Genomic DNA, 20493 nt, shown 5'->3' on the forward strand with positions numbered 1-20493 from the left:
CACTCTTGCTAATGAATGCATTCAGCTACATTCAGTTGCACTGTTGCTGACACAGATGTGCAAATGCACACAGCTTGTCTAGTCCCTGTAGAAGAGAAGTACTGCTCTAGAGAGTCCTATTCTATTGGCAGATCAACATGCTGTCTAATACCAGGCGTGGGCTAGAGGGGTATAAAGCCCCCCAGCATTGAGGAGCTGTGGAGCAGTGGAGGAACTGTGTTCTCTGGAATGATGGTGGAGGAGCTCCATCCAGTACTTTTGGGATGAAGTGGGGTGGTGATCATCATCATCCAACATCCTATCTATGTTGTTGTCACTGAATGCAATCAAATCCTCACAGCAATGCTCCTTCTCCAAAATCTAGTAGAGAGTCTTCTTCTCTGGACAGTAGAGACAGTTACTCCAACAGAAGCAGGAGAAACTGTTTAATACCCTTGATTACAGAAGAAGCAGTAAATGAGCAGCTGTCCGAATACTTTTGTCCATATGGTGTGGTTAGTTTGTGGTAGTGGTAGTTTCGGGGGCTTTTACACGTCAATGTCTCTGCCAGGCTGAGTGGGTCCACCATCCAAAAATGTCTGGATGAGAGCAGCTCTATGGTTAGGAACTGACCCCTGATGAAGGTCCAGAGCGGTGCTGGGCGCTGGGGGCTGGAGTCCAGCACTGTCTCCCGGCTCTAACAGACCTGCTACACCTGGCAATGTACAGGTGAGCTGAATCAGGAGTGCTGAAACCGGAAAAGCCCAAAACTTCAGGAATCCGGCCCTCCAGAACCAGATTTACCCACCCCCTGGTCTAGAGATACCCAACACACACTGCGTTTAACTCAACGCCAGCAGTAATGTATCATGTTATGGCTTTCTGAGGTTTGATTGAAGCCGGACTGGACAGAAAAAACACCAGTTATGTAATTAGGGGCAATTATTTAACGTTCCTTACACACTGACGCTTTTCTCAGTATACTCTGAAATACATATTGTGATGTTGCCCAGCACTACCATCTCACAGTCACAGCTGTGCTGTGTGTGTAAGAATGGACCACCACCCACATAATAGCAGGTCAGAGGTGGTCTCGTGGTGGTCTCTTTCCACTGATCAGGACCTCTTAGCACCAAGGTCATTGTAAAAAGGTAAAGCGAGCATCGCCTTCAACACTCTCTCTAATATTTAGGATCATCCGAGTCCTGCAGAGTGCAGGGTGTTTCTGATAAAATGGCCAATGAGTGTCAAGGTAGATGTTTCTATTAAAGTGGCCACTCTATGTAGCTGAGGCATGTTAATGAATGGATCAGTGCGTGTGTGTGTGTGTGTGTGTGCGTGTGTTCCAGGCTGGATTGAGTCGTGACTGGCCTACAGTCGTTCTGCTGCCATATGGAACAGCGCTGGAGGAATGTGTGTGTGTGGGAACACTCCTGAGCTGCCGCCCTCCATCCTTCTGTTACACCATTTAAAATTCTCCTGCACCCTGACACTCGTGAGAGATCATTCAGAGCTGGTTTATACTGGCCTGGTGCTGGTGTGGTACTGCTTGGCCAGCATATCAGGGTTCAAAACGCAGCATATGCCGGTTTATACTGGTCTGGTCCTGGTCTGGTACTGGTGTGGTACCGGTGTGGCACTGGTTGGCCAGTATATCAGTGTTCAAAACGTATTGAACACTGGTTTGTACTGGTCTGGTACTGGTGTTGGCACTGGTTGGCCATCATAGCAGTGTGCAAAACACAGCATATGCCGGTTTATACTGGTCTGGTACTGGTGTGGTACCGGTGTGGCACTGGTTGGCCAGTATTTCAGTGTTCAAAACATAATGAACACTGGTTTCTACTGGTCTGGTACTGGTGTGGTGCTGGTGTGGTACTGGTCTGGTGCTGGTGTGGTACTGGTTGACCATCATACCAGTGTGCAAAACGCAGCATATGCCGGTTTATACTGGTCTGATCCTGGTCTGGTACTGGTGTGGTACCGGTGTGGCACTGGTTGGCCAGTATTTCAGTGTTCAAAACATAATGAACACTGGTTTCTACTGGTCTGGTACTGGTGTGGGACTGGTTGACCATCATATCAGTGTTCAAAATGTATTGAACACTGGTTTGTACTGGTTTGGTACTGGTCTTGTGCTGGTGTGGTACTGGTTGACCATCATACCAGTGTGCAAAACACAGCATATGCCAGTTTATACTGGTCTGGGGTTGATGTGCTGGTGGTCCAGCAAACTAGTGTTCAAAACATAATTACCACTGGTTTCTACTGGTTTGTACTGGTGTACTGGTTGACCAGTATATCAGTGTTTTTTACTGTTTAAGCTGGGAAATGTAAACTGTAATGTTTGACTGCAAGCCTTTCTGATTTGTGAAACTGTGTGTGTGTGTGTGTGTGTGTGTGTGTGTGTGGCTGCAGAGGCGCCTCATTGGAGACCACAAGTCATTTCATCTCGCTCTGCAGCAGATTTTATTAAACTGAAGTCTCATTCACACTCTGTCTCTTTTCTTTGTGTGTGTGTGTGTGTGTGTGTGTGTGTGTGTGTGTGTAGGCGACTCATCTCCTCTGAAGTGTGTAGGTCGTGCGACTAGGCTAACAATGGCAGCTGTCGGTGGAGTGTGAATCACTGAGTGTTGGTATTTATCTGCACCCTGTTCTCACACACCCACCTGTACACTTCTGAACACACACACACACACACACACACACACCGGATCAGAACAGAAGCGGGGAGCGGATCTGGAGCTGAATTGAGTCTGTGGGAAATGTCAGAACGCCCACTGCTAACATGTCTGGAGGACGAGAGCAGAACAGAGTCTGCAGAGAGATCCACAGTCCTGTTCATTCAGGATACTCAGGGTTCTGTTACTGCACTGATACCCCACCTCACACCACCAGTATAATCCAGTACACACTGTCAGGACAAAAGTATTGGGACACCTGCTCATTCACTGTCTCTTCTGAAATCAGGGCTATTAAAGAGCTGATCCTGCTTCTGTTGTAGTAACTGTCTCTACTGTTCAGAGAAGAAGACTTTCTACTAGATTCTGGAGGAGGAGCATTGCTGTGAGGATTTGATTGCATTCAGCGACAACAGTGTTAGTGAGGTCAGGATGTTGGATGATAATGATGATCAACACCCCACCTCATCACCCCACCTCATCTCAAAAGTACTGGATGGAGCTCCTCCACCATCATTCCAGAGAACACAGTTCTTCCACTGCTCCACAGCTCCTAAATGCCGGGGGGCTTTATACCCCTCTAGCCCACGCCTGGCATTTATATATTTAATTATTCCACATTGCTTCACTGTGGGTCAGTTTCCTGGACAAGGATTAAGCCCAGTGCAGGACTATGAGTTTGGACTACTGTAAGCTGCACCCATTGCTGACACAGATTGTCTGGTCCCTGTAGAGAAGAAGTACTGCCAATAGCATAGGACTCTCTTGAGCAGATTACCCTGAACATCCTCACAGCAATGCTCCTCCTCCAGAATCTAGTAGAAAGTCTTCTTCTCTGGACAGTAGAGACAGTTACTCCAACAGAAGCAGGATCAGCTCTTTTAATAAGCTTGATTTCAGAAGAAACAATGAATGAGCAGGTGTCCCAATACTTTTGTCAATATAGTGTAGATCTTAATGAGCCAGAGTTGAAGCTGTGATGCAAATAAAACAAAGACAGCACATCTTGGGTATTGAACCCACACACTTGTAATCAATATGAGCCACCACTACACCTCAGTACCGCTGTCTAAGTGTTGACTCCGTCATCAGGAGGTCACGAGTACAATCCCTAGTGATGCCACAGCCATCCGTCAGTGTCCCAGTAGTAGCAGAGAGCTGTCTTCTCTCTCTCTCTGGGTGGGTGGCATGGGCAGAATTAGCAGTTAGCGTTCTCCTTCGAAGCTAAGATCTGCAGTTCTGAGAGAACTAGGTGACAGTCTAACTCTAGTGTTTGTTAGCAATGTTAGCCTAGCATCTCCTGTTGTTAACTACAGAAGCACACGTCAGATATCGAACATGTCTGAGCTGATCGACTGAATCTGGGATATCTGAGAGATCAATCATGATGCTTTGATATTCTGCAGGACTGTTCCTTTAATACCACGATAGCTCAGAATCTGATGAAGATACAAGCCTGAAATTCATGAGGTCATTTCCCCAAAGTATCACATGACCGACGGATCACACCGACTTTCACTCCTCAGAATCGGCTGCCTGGTTGGAACTGTGTGTGTATCTCAGCGCACTCAGAGTTCTCAGTAATTGAATCTGCTGTTGGAGGACGGTCGGGCCGTTAAGAGCTGTGAGTCATGCAGGCCGCTGCTGAGAGTGATGTCATGCTTTTCGTGTTTTCATGCTCCAGTTCTGGCCGAACACATCAGCGTAGTGCTGCTGGCTGCATGACCTCACTGTCTGAAAAACTTATATATATGTAACATATATATATGTAATTGTCTAAACTTAGTAATAATAATATTATTCTTGCATGTATTGTTTGTAAGACATACTATATATATATATATAGTGTGTAATTGTCTATATGTAATATAGAGATACATATGCATATTATTCTTACACACATATTATTAAATATATATATATATATATGTATATGTATATATATATATATATATATATATATATATATATATATATGTATATGTATAATATGTATATTCACATGGGGCATATTATTATTACATGTAGATATATATATATATATATATATATATATATAGATAGATAGATATAGATATATACAGTGAGTCCAAGAAGTATTTGATCCCTTGCTGATTTTCTTTGTTTGCCCACTAATAAAGACACTATCCTTCTGCACTTTTAATGGTAGATATATTCTAACATGGAGAGACAGAATATCAAGACAAAAATCCAGAATATAATTTTAAAGAATATATTTTAATTAATTTGTATTTCAATGAGGAAAATAAGTATTTGATCCCTCTTGCCAAACACACTCAATACTTAGTGGCAAAGCCTTTGTTTGCAAGCACAGCGGTGAGACGTTTGTTGTAGTTAACCACAAGTTTAGCACACACACCAGGGGGAATTTTGGCCCACTCTTCTTTGCAGATCCTCTCTAAATCATGAAGGTTGGTGGGCTGTCGCTTGGCAACTCTGACCTTCAGCTCCCTCCATAGATTTTCGATCGGATTGAGGTCTGGCGACTGGCTGGGCCACTCCATGACCTTAATGTGATTTTTCTTGAGCCAATCCTTTGTTGCCTTTGCTGTATGTTTAGGGTCGTTATCATGTTGGAAGACCCAACCACGGCCCATTTTCAGATCCCTGGCAGAGGGGAGGAGGTTGTCCCTCAGGATTGTGCGGTACATGGCTCCATCCATCTTCCCAGTGATGCGGTGAAGTAGCCCTGTACCCTTGGCAGAGAAACACCCCCAAAACATTATGCTTCCACCTCCATGCTTGACGGTGGGCACAGTGTTCTTGGGGTCATAGGCAGCATTTTTCTTCCTCCACACATGGCGGGTGGAGTTGAGGCCAAAAAGTTCAATTTTGGTCTCGTCTGACCACAAAACCTTCTCCCAATAACTTGGTTCATCTTTCAAATGATCATTGGCATACTTGAGGCGCGCCTCCACATGTGCTCTCTTCAGCAGGGGTACCTTTCGGGCACTGCAGGATGTGAATCCATTGTTGCGCAAAGTGTTGCCAATTGTTTCCTTGCAAACTGTGGTCCCAGCTGCCTTCAGGTCATTTGCTAACTCCTGCCGAGTGGTTGCAGGACGATTTCTGACTGTTCTCAGCATCATTGCCACCCCACGAGGCGAAATCTTCTTTGGAGCACCGGGCCGAGGTCTGTTGATTGTCATGTTATACTCTTTAAACTTTCTGATAATTGCACCAATAGTTGTTACTTTCACATCCAACACCTTACTAATCTTTTTGTAGCCCATTCCAGCTTTGTGAAGGTCAACAATTCTGACTCTGAGGTCCTGTGACAGCTCTTTGGTTTTACCCATGTTGGAGACTTGAAATCTGTGTGATCTGTCTGATTCTGTGGACAGGTGTTTTTCACACAAGTGATTAGTGAGAACAGGTGGCTTCAGGTCAGGTAACAAGTTGATTGGGAGTGTCTAACTGGTCTGTAAAAGCCAGAACTGCTAATGAATACTAAGGGATCAAATACTTATTTCACTCCATGAAATACAAATCAATTAATATATATTCCTTAGATTTATTTTCTGGATTTTCTTTTTAATATTCTGTCTCTCCATGTAAGAATACATCTACCATTAAAAGTATAGAATGATCATGTCTTTATTAGTGGGCCAACGAAGAAAATCAGCAAGGGATCAAATACTTCTTGGACTCACTGTATATATAACACATATGGTGCATATTATTACAATTAGATATGTATCTAATTGTAATATATAAAACATAATGGGGACAGTGGTGGCTCAGCGATTAGAGCTTCAGGCTATTGATGACAGGGCTGTGGGTTTGATACCCGGCCTCTGGTGTGTATGTGTGTTCACTGATGGGTTAAAGGTGGAAACCAAATTCCATCTGTGTCCAACACTAATGGTAAATATGGTTTTCTTGACATATGGACCATCCTGTTAATACATATATCATACATATGGGGGTATATTATTATTACACAGAGACACACACACACACATCCGGGCTATACATATACTACATAATACATATATTATATATTATATTACATGTCATTATATGTAATATAATATTATTATATTACATATTACCTATATTATATATTATATTGAATACAATACATATGGGGCACAGCTCTCATCACAGTTGATGTCAAATGACAGCATCTACCATCAGAAAGAGACCGGAGGTCTTGGGAGGTGAACCCTTACTGTCAAAAAAACACCAGAGTAAGACTACAGACTCATCACTGTTCCAGAAGTCCTGGTCTCCACTAAGTGTTCCAGGGAGAACTTTAGTCTTACACACCTGCCATGAACATCTAACATGTGTCTCTCTTAAACTGTAATAGAAATGGAGGTGTACTACAATAGATGAATTATGCGTATATGTTTACTACATATGTGTTTACATGTATCTACAGAGCAGTTAATAATATAAATGCTCCATATATTACACACATATCTGATCCCTGTATAAATGTATACAATAAACAGTGATCCGCCAGGGCATTAGAAGATCCCCCTTGTGCTGCCACAACAGCGCTGACGCGTTGAGGCATGGACTGACTCTACAAGACCTCTGAAGGTGTCCTGCTGTGGTGTCCAGCACCAAGACTAACGTTAGCAGCAGATCCTGCAAGTCCTGTAAGTTGTGAGGTGGGCGGGGCCTCTACCACTACATATCAGAACCACCCCACAAGACCTGCCTGATGTTCTGGAGATGTTCTGACCCAGTCATTATCTAGAACATCACAGTCTGGTTCTTGTCAAAGTGTCTCAGATTCTTACGCTTGTCCATTTTTCCAGCTTCATCACCTTCATCACCTTCAAGACCTTCAAGATCTGACTGTTCACTCGCACTCCTAAGAGGAGCCACTGTAGATGAAAATAAGCAACGTTTGTTTTTCACTTCAGCTCTCAGTGGTGCTAATATTATGGATGATCATTGTATTTCTGTCTATATGGCCACATATCAGATTTCCATATTGGTAATAATGAGTGCAGGCACAATCCCTGCTGGTTCCTGCTAGCTCTGCTGCGCTGTTAGCCATGTTAGCGTGTCTGAGTGAGGCCCTGTTCTCGGCTGAGTAGCCTGTAATGCTCCACAGCTCTGCACTGCTTTTACCAAGTGCATTTTAAACAGGGAGCCGGGTGGTGTGCTGGAGGAGGTGTGTGTGATGTGTGCAGGGTGATGTGATGTGATAGGTGTGGTGTTCCAGACGCTGCATCACAGCGGGCTCATCTGATTGGCTGGCAGTGACATCACTGGTTCTCGTTGCTTGTGATGATGAGGCTTTCCTTGCAGCCGCTTTTGTTTCCCTCTCTCTCTCTCTCTCTCTTCCTCCCCCACTCGTCCTCTCCTGCACTAGGTCATACCTCTGGCCCTGTGTGTTTCTCTGCAGCCTCGCTCTCAGCTCTGGAACCTCCTCCATCCCTCTGCTTCTCTCCCCCTTTATCTGTTGGTCGTGACTCGTCCTGCTGCTCAAGGCCACCTCCTTCACCATGTATGTGTGTGTGTGTGTGTGTGTGTGTGTGTGTGTGTGTGTGTGTGTGTGTGTTAGTGTGCATGTGTGTGTGTGTGTGTGTGTGGGAGGCCTCAGTGGGTGGGTGTGAGTGTGTGTGTGCACGACTCTGCACCTAGCAGACAGCTGGATGACATCATCCGCAGAGTGTGAGGAGAATAGCAGATGAGGACACAGTGTGTGTACATCTCTGTGTGTATTTAGCACTGTGTGGGGACACAATGCTGATGACATGGTAAATGTATTACATCGGGCATTCTCTCATTAAAAATAAGTACTTACATATATATAGTTACATATAATACAGATGTATTAGTATTTTATATATATAGATATATATAGATATGTATACTGTGTATATACTGTATATAAGACATATGGAATATAATATTACATAAAGATACTTTAATATGCATACTTACATATATACAAAAACATGTGCAGCATATGTATGACATCATGTCCTGATACTGTATTAAAACTAGTGTGTGTGTGTGTGTGTGTAGCTCTCCCCTGCTCCCTCCTCCTCCTCTGGTAAACACATCCAGTGCTGCACCCTTTAAAATATTCAGATATTCAGGCCCTTAAAGAACTCGCCATGCGTCGGCTGTGCTCTGCATTGTGTGGATGTGCTGCTCAGCACGCTGCAGATGCTCTAATGAAGTGTCTATTCACATGCAGATCATCCTGAGTGCTCTATTTATAAAGAGCTGGGAAAGAGGCTGGACCTGGGTCTCTGTGTGGATCTGAAACAGGGTTTTTCCGTGGCGGCTGATGGCTGACGGCTAATTCAGCTCTGTGTTTGATGTGCGGTCAGCAGGTGTGTTCTGACGGGGTTATGTTGCTCTGGTGAAGCGAGGTACACTCTGTTCTGTTCTCCTGATTAGCTCACACTGGTCCCAGCGCACCACAGGGAAGCTCGTCCAATGTACCTGGGAGATCCGTGGGCTGGGCCGAGCTGAGCTCACACTGTCTGCAGTGAATACTGACAAAGGCCCGCTGATATGTGAAGACAGATTTGCTGCATAGAAAGCATTATTAGAATGCCCTTTTAGATCCATAAACCTTAATTGACCTGTTGGGTTTGTAAAATGTGCACTGATACAAATACATAGTGTTAATATATATTCATATACATAATCATGTTTAGTTAATCTTTCATAATATTTTTTATCTTATTATTACCAGATGAAAGCTACTGTACGTTTTCTGTACAAGATGCACTCAGAATGTGTTGCATGTGCATGTGTACAGTGATGAGCTTCATTATTGTAAAATATAGTTCAGTAGTATATATATATGTATATAGTTTGTGATTATTGATATTATTTTATTGATAGACATTTATCATGGATCAATCATAGATTTGAAGATATTTACCAAGTTCATCACTATATATATATATATATATATATATATATATATATATATATATATATATATAAATATAGTTTGTTTGCAATTGATATACATATATACATAGCTAGCTAACACCATACTCACATAACTAGCTGAAATCATGAATACATAGTCATTTTGATAGCACCATAGGTACCTAGTTAGCCACCAAATATCATAAATAAATGGTTATCTGGCTATTATCATACATGCATATTTAATGTAGATAGCTTTCTGGACTCACAGATATAATTAACTAGCTAATATCATTGAAGTATAGTTAACTAACATTAGTATAACTACTGACATATTTGTTTACCTAGTTATTGTGGTAGATATACAGTAAGCTAGCTGGTATCACACATATATAGTTATCCATACAGTGTCATAGGAATAGTGGTAGCTTGTTAAAGTCATAGATACAGTTGGCATAAAAATTACACCGTTAGCTATTGTCCCAATTGGGTACTACGCACTAAGACTGTATATAGTATATATACATATTAAAAATAAATAAATATTTGCACTATACAGTAATATTAATACGGCGGGTTTCACTAAATATTAACACACTAACTTGTTTTGTATGATGAGGAAGTGATGAAGCGTTGCTATGCCAACATATATTACTTTAAGTTCTCCTGCTGCCGTCGTTGCTGCATTTTCATCGTTATCTGCCATTTTTCTTCTAGACATAAGTAGCTCCTCCTTTTCTGATTCACACTGCATTGTGGGTTAATAGCGTCCATTATTACCACACACCAAAACGATCTGTTCTAAGTTTGCATCTGGATATTTGAGTACACTCTACTCTGCCTCTTTACTCTGCGCTACATGCTGCACACTGGTTAGTATTAGTAATTAGTCCGGAGTTGGGCCGCAGCCTGGGACTGTTCATTCATGGCAGCGAGTGCAGAGATGAGGCCCAGAGTAGAACCTGCATTCTGAGCAGTAAATGAATTTTCACTCTGGGATGTAAATGTGAAGAAGGCCGTTCGTGGAGTTGGCAGGTGACCACATGAACAGATGGGCCGCAGACAGTCTGTTGAAATGCAGTGATACACACTCATCGGGCCGATACGCTCTCATCCGTCTCCTTCAGCATTTTTAGATCTGACATTTCAGACGCTGCCTGAGCCGGACTGAGCCGGTTCTGCAGGGGACTGGGCTCGGAGCTCTGTGAATGAATCACGTTAAATAAAGCTCTGAACTTTTCAGATAACTGAAGTTATGAGGAGGAGGCGGTGCAGCGTCTTCTTCAAACACTACAAGACGAGCGCAGGGTTCGCTGCTCGGATCTGCCTATTACACTACTGCACTACCACAGCTTAGGACATCCCCAGGCCTTTTATTATTCAGTAACTACAGAGCAAACCAGCTGACATTAAGAGTTAAAGTATCTGTATTCAGCATTATTTACTGCCTCATAACAACACTGCAGGTATTTATAGAGATGGTCTTGCAAGAAATAAAAGGGAAAAGACTGTAGAATCCAAATACTGTATAATTAATAACACAGGAGCTGCAGAAGTGCAGCTCAGTAATGTAATATTGTAACTATTGATTAAATTATTCAATTATACTAATATATTACTGTTGTACTAATTACTGTGTAAACATCGAGGCGTGCACACAGCAGTGTTCTACACTTCTGAATAGCTCTAATATAAGAACCGTTCTAACCGTTCTCACCGTTTTACAACAGTTCCAGGCTTAGAACAGTTCTAGCATGCGGACAGTGCTAGTGCTTACACAGTTATAACTTGTTTTAAATCTTCATGGCTTGTTTTAGAACAGTTCTAGCCTTAGAACGTATCCAGTTTTAGACCAGTTCTAGCCCTGGAACAGTTCTAGCCTTAGAACATATCCAGTTTTAGGCCAGATCTAGTCCTGGAACAGTTCTAGCCTCATAATAATTGCAGTTGGAGAACAGCTCTAGTTTTAAACCAGTTGCAGGTTTTAACTGTTCTGGTTTTAGAACAGATACAGTTCTATATTAGTTTTATATTATAAATCTTCAGAGCAGTTACCGTTTTAGAACTGTTCTAGTCTTAGATCAGTTCCAGTTTCAGAATCAGGCTGCAGTTCTAGACTTAAGAGACATTTCTAGTTTAAGACCAGTTCTAGCCCTAAAACAGTCTCAGAATGGTTGTAGAACAGTTCTAGTTTTAAACCAGTTGCAGGTTTTAGACCAGTTCTAGGTTTAGAACATGAGGACATGAAAAAGCTGTTAAATGCATAAATAAAATGTAAAGTAAACAGTTACTGTCTATTAAGAGTGCAGCTTTGTGTACGCAGTGTGTGTGTGTGTGTGTGTGTGTGTGTGTGTGTGTGTGTGTGTGTGTGCGTGTGTACTGTATATTATGGCCTGCAATACAAACTGTCTGTAGTTGTCTCCAAATGTGCTTACATTGGTCTTTCTTTGATTATTTTATCTTTATCTGACTGATCGCACCACAGACCAACACCCTAAAATCACCATTAGAACCCAATAAAGAACCCAGTGAAGCTGGTGTTCCTGCACTGCTCTGTAAATACGTCTCTCTCAGCTTTACAGACAGATCTCTGCACACTCGGCCAACAGAGGGTTAACCCTCCTCCCCCTCCACCCCCATCTGCACCCTGAAGGGCCCCCACCCATCAGCAGCCCCACATCCCTCTCCACCAATCAGAGCGCAGGAAGGTGATGTCATGCAGTAGAGCAACAGAGCTGGTGCTGATGCTGCGCGGCTCTCCACCACCAAACAGCAGCACTCGCAGAGGAGAGGACACATCAGAGGAACACTCACACACTTACACACACACACACCGCAGCAGCCTGCTGGAGGTAAGAAACATACACTTTAATACATAATATTACTGTTATATACAGATATCTGCATTAATATCCTGCATGCACTGTTATTATTTATATTTGTATTTTTGCCTGCATGAAGTAGCTGTTTATTCTGGTTCTGTTTGATTCTGTTTGATTTGGTTCTACTCTTAAATCAGCGCACAGAGCTGCAGAACCGTCCCCCTGTCCTCTCAGAGTGGACAGAGTGGTGCAGGCTGAGTTTCTGCTGCAGTTCTGAGTTTGTGCTTCATTAAACTCCTCGGGTTTGAGGTGCGTGTGCACCCAGCCTGAGCATGCAGGAGTTTCCAGTTTAGAGGAAAAAAACAGTTAAACCCAGTTTAGACTGAGGGAGTGTTTAGTGTGCTGAGAGTGAGAGGAGTGAAGCAGTGCATTTCCAGAGCAGATCTGCAGGTCTGAGGGGAAATGAGTGGTTTAGTGTGTGTATGTGTGTATGTGCATGAGAGTGTGTGATGTAATAGAGGTGATAAAAGTGCAGGAAACAGAATAAAACAACAATACAGTGTTTATTATATATGCTGTGTGTGTGTGTGTGTGTGTGTGTGTGTGTCTGTGTGCACATTAACGTGTGTTTAGATAAACAGTGTGTGTTTGTTACTGATGTGCTGAAATATTATTATTATTATTATTATTATTATTATTATTGCTGTATTTATTTCTATCTGTTGCACACACACACACACACACACACACACACACACACATACACACAGCATAAATAATCAAATCCTACCTGCAATGTTTCTGCTAACTGTGTGTGTGTGGGGGGGGGGGGTGCTGTGTGTGTGGTGAGATCAGTCGTGAATGTGGGTATAATGAGTGGAGGCACAGAGAGAGAGAGAGAGAGAGAGAGAGAGAGAGAGAGAGACAGAGAGAGAGAGGGTGAGTCAGTGATGTAATGATAATGTGGTGGATGATTACACATCAAAGAGCGCAGATTTATTGTATTTCTCTTAATTCTTGCTTTGATAATGACTTTACTGAGGTTTGGTGGTTGGTGCGTGTGTGTGTGTGTGTGTGTATGTGTCTGTATCTGACTCACACTCAGTAACTGTAGGTGTCTATGAGTGTGTGTTAATGCATACTGTAACTGATGCTTTATGTGTATTACAGTAAACCTGCTGCGGCCTGCAGTGTGTGTGTGGGTGTGTGTGTGTGTGTGTGTGTGTGTGTGTGTGTCTGTATAAGCTGAAGTTAACTGTTAGAAGGATTTTACCTGTTAAAAACATCACTGACCGGGTCATCACTGCACCATGGTTACTGATGACATCATCTTCTCTTTTATCCCTCAGGATCAGTGAAGACTGACACACCTAACCCTGCAGACCAGAAAACACACAACACACCAACATGACTCTAGCAGGTGAGTATGTGTGTGTGTATGTATGTGTGTGCATGCGTGTGTGTGTGTGTGTGTGTGTGGTCATTTGTAGATATGTCTAATGAAAACAGAGCACATGGCGTCATTCGGCTAAAAACAGCTCTGGCCTTTTTCTGTCCTCCTGCAGCTTACAGAGAGAAGATGAGAGAGCTCCCCCTGGTGTCCCTCTTCTGCTCCTGCATCCTACCAGAGCCCAAAGAGAAACCCACCAAACACACACCACAAGGTACCGTTCATTTCCACCACTCCCACTGGGCCACTTTATTAGAAACACATACCTTGTGCTTCCAGTCACTGGCCACTTTATTAGAAACACATACCTTGTGCTTCCAGTCACTGGCCATTTTATTAAAATTGCCTGGACCTACAGTCTCTAACTACACCAGCAAGGTAGAGCTGAAAGAGAGGGGTTTCTGATAAAGTGGCCATGTAGTCTATACTGCTTACAATGCTGTAAAATGTGCAACTTTATTAACCTATAATTATGTGTTCTGCTCATCTGTGCAGGTGTGGTGGACCTGAACCTGTGCATTATTAAAGATATGGAGGTGATCGAGCTCAATAAGCGCACATCCGGCCAGGCCTTCGAGGTCATCCTTAGACCTCCGTCTTTTGATGGCCAGCGCGAGTTCCACCCTACCATTCCCCCTCGCCGGGACCCCTCGCTGGAGGAGATCCAGAAGAAGCTGGACGCAGCTGAAGAACGGAGAAAGGTGAGACAGGAGACTCTAGCAGTAAAGTCTTTCATTACACACATACTTTATGTGTCCAAATGTTTGTGGACACCCCTGCTAATGAAAGCATTTAGCTACTTTAGGTTACACCCATTGTTGACACAGATGTGCAAATGCACACACAGCTTGTCTAGTCCCTGTAGAAGAAGAAGTACTGCCAATAGAATAGGACTCTCTGGAGCAGATCATCAACATCATGACCCTATTGGCTCCATGCTGCCTAATAATGCCAGGCGTGGGCTAGAGGGGTATAATAAAGCCCCCCAGCATTGAGGAGCTGTGGAGCAGTGGAGGGACTGTGTTCTCTGGAATGATGGTGGAGGAGCTCCATCCAGTACTTTAGGGATGGGATGAGTTGGGTAGTTGAGGATGATGAGGTGGGGTGGTGATCATCATCATCCAACATCCTGATCTCACTAAATCCTCACAGCAGTGCCAGACATGTTTATATGTTCAAATATAACCAGAAACCACATTAGAAAGATCTGGGTAGAATGGAGGAGGTGCTTAACAAGAGTCAGCCAGAGTCCTCACACCCCAGAGATGTTTGTGTGCTGTAGCTAATTGCTCTGCTCTGTGAACAGGGCCAGGAAGCAGAGCTGCTGAAGCATCTGGCTGAGAAGAGGGAGCACGAGCGGGAGGTGGCTCAGAAAGCCATAGACGAGCAAAACAACTTCATCAAGATGGCCAAAGAGAAGCTGGAGCAGAGGATGGAGATCAACAAGGAGAACAGGGAAGCTCACATCGCCGCCATGCTCGAACGTCTACAGGAGAAGGTGAGTCCTAGTTCCTCTAATTCTTTTCACAATTAACATAAAGAACAGCAAATTCATCTGTGTACAAACTGCAGTGTTAGATGTTAGAGTCAGATTGAGCATCATTAGTGGTTTTGGAGGACCTCACCTAGGGTTGCCACCCCCGTTGCCGTCCCGTAAAAAACAGAATGGTCTTTTATTTGGCTCTTCAGTGTTGCGTCCCATACTGAACCAATTTTGTTCCATATTTCCATAAATATTTCCAGTACAGACGTGAGAGGGAAGAGGCTCATCCTTGGCTGGACAGCGTCAGTGGAGATGATTACAAGGCAAATTGTAAAATTTTAGTAGATTATTGAGGTTTGATTGATTTTTTTAGTTGAGTTGAATGAATGATCATTTGTTTAATATTCAGTAGTATTAGCCAATATAAATATTATATATAGCCATTTAAAGAACAAATCATACTAATGGAATAATAGTTAATAAATACATTTATTTGTTAAGAAAAAACATTTATTCTTTAATATATATACATTTTCTAGATTCAAAATGTTTGTAGTCGGGCCTGTGGTGGTCATGGCCCAGAAGAGCCGTCTCTTATTTTCATTTCGGAAAGGTGCTGACCCTACTGGGAGTGGATGCTGATATTGACATTGACTTTGGAGTTCATGCTGGTCTCTGCTGCTTTATTAGCAGGGTGAGGTTGGGGTCACCACCTTTCCGAAATGAAAATAAGAGATGCCCACCACGGCTCTTCTGGGCCATGACCACCACAGGCCCGACTACAAACATTTTGAATATAGGAAATGTATATATATTATATTATTATTATATTATATCATTTATATTATTCTATCTATTATATAACTCTTATTCCATTAGTATGATTTGTTCTTTAAATGGCCATATATAATATTTATATTGGCTAATACTACTGAATATTAAACAAATGATCATTCATTCCACTTTAAAACTCAACATTCTAAAAAATCAATCAAACCTCAATAGTCTACTAAAACAAATAAGCTTGGTCCATTTTACAACCTGCCTTGTAATCATCTCCACTGACGCTGTCCAGTTAAGGAGCCAACATGTTGCGTCCAGCCAAGTATGCAACATTGAAGAGTCAAATAAAGGACCATTCTGTGTTTTACGGGACGGGTGGGAACCCTAGCATGCAGCGTTATATCTTATATCATATCTACATGTCAAGGTTTTTCACTTTTTAACATAATGTGAGAGTATTCTGGTGGTCCACGCTGTTTATGTTTAGCAGGACAGGAGTCTCAAATGGCCCGTACTGTTAATTATGAACAATATTCAAATAGTCAAATAGTGATGTGAATTTGATTGTATTGATTATGTATTGGTTTGTATTGATTTGGCGGAGCGGTTTGTGTAATAAAGGAAGTGGGCTGATCTATTTTGTGTTTCTCTCTGTCTGTGTGTTGCAGGACAAGCATGCTGAGGAGGTGAGGAAAAATAAGGAGCAGATGGAGCTGGACTGGCAGTAGAGAGGCACAGGACAGAGCTTGTATTGTCGTTAAATTACATGGAGAACATGCCACCAAATCAGACCCCCGGGTTCTCTGATCTGATGTAAAAATGGCAAACAGTGCCTGTGGAAGAGGAAGTGCGGCCCTGCGGCCTTCGCTTCGGCCAGCCCTCCATAGTGAACTTCTCTTGTGATTCGGACGTAAACTCTCTTTGGCTTCACTCTGACATTTTTTCGGCTCCAAAAGACACTAATTTAATGGAAAAAGGAAAAGTCCCTTTTTATTCGCTACGTTTAGCACATTTCTGAAGCGTAGCCGTTTAGCCGTTAGTTACTCTCATTAATCCCCACTCGTAGCTTTCCGCCGCGAGCCGCTTTGCATGTTTTTGCTTTGTGGGTTTTTGTGACGGAGAGGCAAACGAAGCTGGACTGGACTCGATGTGGCGTGTACTCGTGACTTGTGAAGACTAGATGTTCGTGTACACCTGTTTGTGTATTGATCTGATGGGTGCTGTGTGCTTTTATTGTGTATCTGTTTTGTTTTCGCCGCTTTGCTGCTTCAGACAATGTAAAACATTTACTGGACGTGATCTTAAAGGAACATTTCAGTCTTTTTAAACTTTGGCTCTATCCCTAATGTCTATAGTGTAGAGTTTGTTACCACAGAACATAATTTCAACACGTTTCCCTGAACTTATAAAAGAGCAGAAAACTTTCTCGCACTGAAGTTGCTTATAATAGAAGTCAATGGGCAGATGCTGAATTCCACGAGTCAATGTTTGAAATACGTGACAATTTGAGGTGAAATTAAAATCCGAAATAATTGTTCATCAGTGCTGTTAGGATGTTTACAGCACTGGAATGACATTAATTAATGAAATTAAAGCAGGTGTGGTTACTTTCTGGGTCTCAGTTCTAAAAGAACGGATGTACCCAGGTTTAACTTCATTTACACACCTTTGATTAAACAAGTTTTAAAATATTCTACAAAAATGCATGTCTTACATAACCATTTCAGCGACTGCCCAATGACTTCTTATATAAGTCAACTGTTCTTTGCTAAATATTGTCATAAATTAGAAGTACATTAAAATAACAGTCAGTGGTAACCGATCGTACACTACAGGCTTAACGAACAGAGGCCGAGTTGAAAAGCAACAGAGTGTCCCTTTAACATATTCTTACTATTATTAGGTCTTCAGTGTGCTGTTTATTATAAAAGCTTGTTTTAACGTCTGCATGATCAACTATAATCGATAAACTGTGTGGAAATCCTTGCTGTGTGTGGACGTGTGTTTTCTGCCCCTGGTCCTAATCTCCGTGTGTCTCTGGCCTTTTTATGTTCCAGGTGCCTTGAGGTGCTCTCCATACACACGCTGAACCTTTGGGAGACCGTTCATCCAAAGGACTGACTATAAGAGCTGAGAGCTAATTAGCTTCGAACACATGAGATTACGATACAGAAACGACGTCGTGATGTTGTGCTATCATTGTGAATGGCTGTTGTCTGGCCATTTTTACCAGACGAGAAAAAGGGACTGACTGGTCAGCCAGAAAAGCCTGTTGCTGAAGCATCATTGACTTTTAATCAGAGGAGCCAACAGTGCCAAATCTGAGTGTATTTGAGTGTGTAAGAGTGTGTATGAGTGTGTATGAGTGTGTATAAGGGAGTGTGAGTGAGTGTTAGGGTCATGACCGATATGGAGAGTGGCTGAGACTGATTTTAGGGGCTAAAAATCTGCTGATTACCAATAATATTGTTTATAAACTTCAATAATATAAATATTGTCTTATTTTTCTTATTTTTGTCCAAACATTGTTCTCATGGTAATGCTTTCAGGGTTGCCAACTGAGATTTTAAGGTGTCTGGAGTGAGACGGGAGTGAGATTTTAAGGTGGCTGGAGTGAGATTTTAAGGTGGCTGGAGTGAGATGTTCCTGATAGCTGGAGTGAGATTGGAGTGAGATGTTCCTGATAGCTGGAGTGAGATTGGAGTGAGATGTTCCTGATAGCTGGAGTGAGATTTTAAGATAGCTGGAGTGAGATTTTAAGGTGGCTGGAGTGAGATGTTCCTGATAGCTGGAGTGAGACTGGAGTGAGATGTTCCTGATAGCTGGAGTGAGACTGCGAACCCTAACCCTAACCCTAACCTAACTTGTATTTGGTCCAGGAGTGCGATGTTCCTGACAGCTGGAGTGAGACTGGAGTGAGATGTTCCTGATAGCTGGAGTGAGACTGGAGTGAGATGTTCCTGATAGCTGGAGTGAGACTGGAGTGAGATGTTCCTGATAGCTGGAGTAAGACTGGAGTGAGATGTTCCTGATAGCTGGAGTGACACTGGAGTGAGATGTTCCTGATAGCTGGAGTGACACTGGAGTGAGATGTTCCTGATAGCTGGAGTGAGACTGGATTAGTGATTGGCCTGTAGACCCGCGGTTCTCTAAGCAGTTAAGCCAACACACCTGAACCAGAACATCCTCCTCACTGAATGGGATGCAGTCCCAGTGGGTCACAGAGAGAGGGACAGGCCCAACAGAAGGTCAGCAGCATCGGAGTGAGAGAGACCCTGATGCTCCAGCTACTCCTCACTTCCCCTCCACTCCCGACACAGTGACAGTTGGCAACCCTGATGATATTTTAACCATGTTGGTGTTGTATGTTCTGTCATATAGCCTAGTCAAACAGAGGCGGGACAACTGTGTATGGTCTCGCCCTGGTGTCGGGAGGTTGCAGGTTCAAATCCCGACGCAAAAAGTAACCACAGTTTTTCGCCAGCACTGATAAAACCGTGTGTCGTCAATATCAGTACGATCATCTGCCTATAGATCTCTCAGTCAGTCTTAGCGTGTGTGAGTGTGTGTGTGTGTGTGTGTGTGTGTGTGTGTGTGTTTTGGTGAAGCTTGTACTTTTTCACGTGGTGTGTGTGTGTGTGTGTGTGTGTGTCACCCATAAGCGCAGGCTACTCTCACTGCTGTTGCGGGTTTATTGTACTGAACTCTCCTGTTGCTGTAATCCAGTCCGACGCCTTCGGGATCAGCTGGGTTCTGATCTGGCTGCTCAGTTCTGGACAGAAATGTAATTTATTTTAGATGCATTAAAGAACTGCTGAGAGGAACCGGCGTTCTCGCCATCATTAACCCAACACAACAGAACCCTCACTTCCTCTGTTCTACATCATCTGATAGCCTTTCACCACTTCCTGTGACATCACAAACGCCATCTAAGGCACTCAGAGGCCTAGATCTACTTAAAAGTGTGCCACCATCCGAATGTTACACAACCTTAAAAATAAGGTTACCCAAGGGTTCTAATGTCCTTATGTTACACAACTTTTAAAATGGGGTTCTCCAAGGGATGTATTTAAAGGTGTGCCACCATCCTAATGTTACACAACCTTATAAATGGGGTTCTTCAAGGGTTCTCTGTTAAAGGTTGCCACATCCTTTAAAAAGCTTCGTAAAGTGTTCCTTATTAAAGTTAATGGTTCTTCCTTAAACAAAATAGGTTCTGAAAGGGTTCTTTAGTTAAGGCAATGTTTTAAGAACGATTACAACTTAAACAGGCACCTGAATGCTCAAATGGTTCTTCATTGAGAGGGGAAACACCTAGTGTATGGTTCCACTGACTTCAAAATGGCACTAAAAATGGTTCCACTTTTTTTCAGAATTATATAGAACCTTTTGTCATTCAGCTGTGGCTGAACC

General features: G+C 42.8%; 1 protein-coding gene across 3 annotated transcripts in view; it reads left to right on the forward strand.

The window, feature by feature from the left end:
- stmn4l (stathmin-like 4, like) overlaps positions 1-19904 on the forward strand; it is a 111369-nt gene extending 91465 nt beyond the window's left edge. The window contains exons 1-7 of one of the 3 annotated variants that reach the window (XM_072688943.1): positions 12265-12394; positions 13714-13784; positions 13930-14028; positions 14310-14515; positions 15121-15312; positions 16749-16766; positions 18138-19904. In XM_072688943.1, coding sequence (XP_072545044.1) covers positions 13772-13784; positions 13930-14028; positions 14310-14515; positions 15121-15312; positions 16749-16766; positions 18138-18146 — 537 coding nt within the window. In that variant the 5' untranslated portion in view covers positions 12265-12394; positions 13714-13771 and the 3' untranslated portion in view covers positions 18147-19904. Of the gene's footprint in view, positions 1-12264; positions 12395-13713; positions 13785-13925; positions 14029-14309; positions 14516-15120; positions 15313-16748; positions 18067-18137 lie in introns of those variants that run through there. The other 2 variants (XM_072688940.1, XM_072688942.1) reach the window with 2 other exon arrangements.
- Positions 19905-20493: the final 589 nt, after the last annotated feature.

The sequence above is a fragment of the Salminus brasiliensis genome, chromosome 10 (genome assembly GCF_030463535.1).
Source record: "Salminus brasiliensis chromosome 10, fSalBra1.hap2, whole genome shotgun sequence".
In the NCBI taxonomy this organism is placed as follows: domain Eukaryota; kingdom Metazoa; phylum Chordata; class Actinopteri; order Characiformes; family Bryconidae; genus Salminus; species Salminus brasiliensis.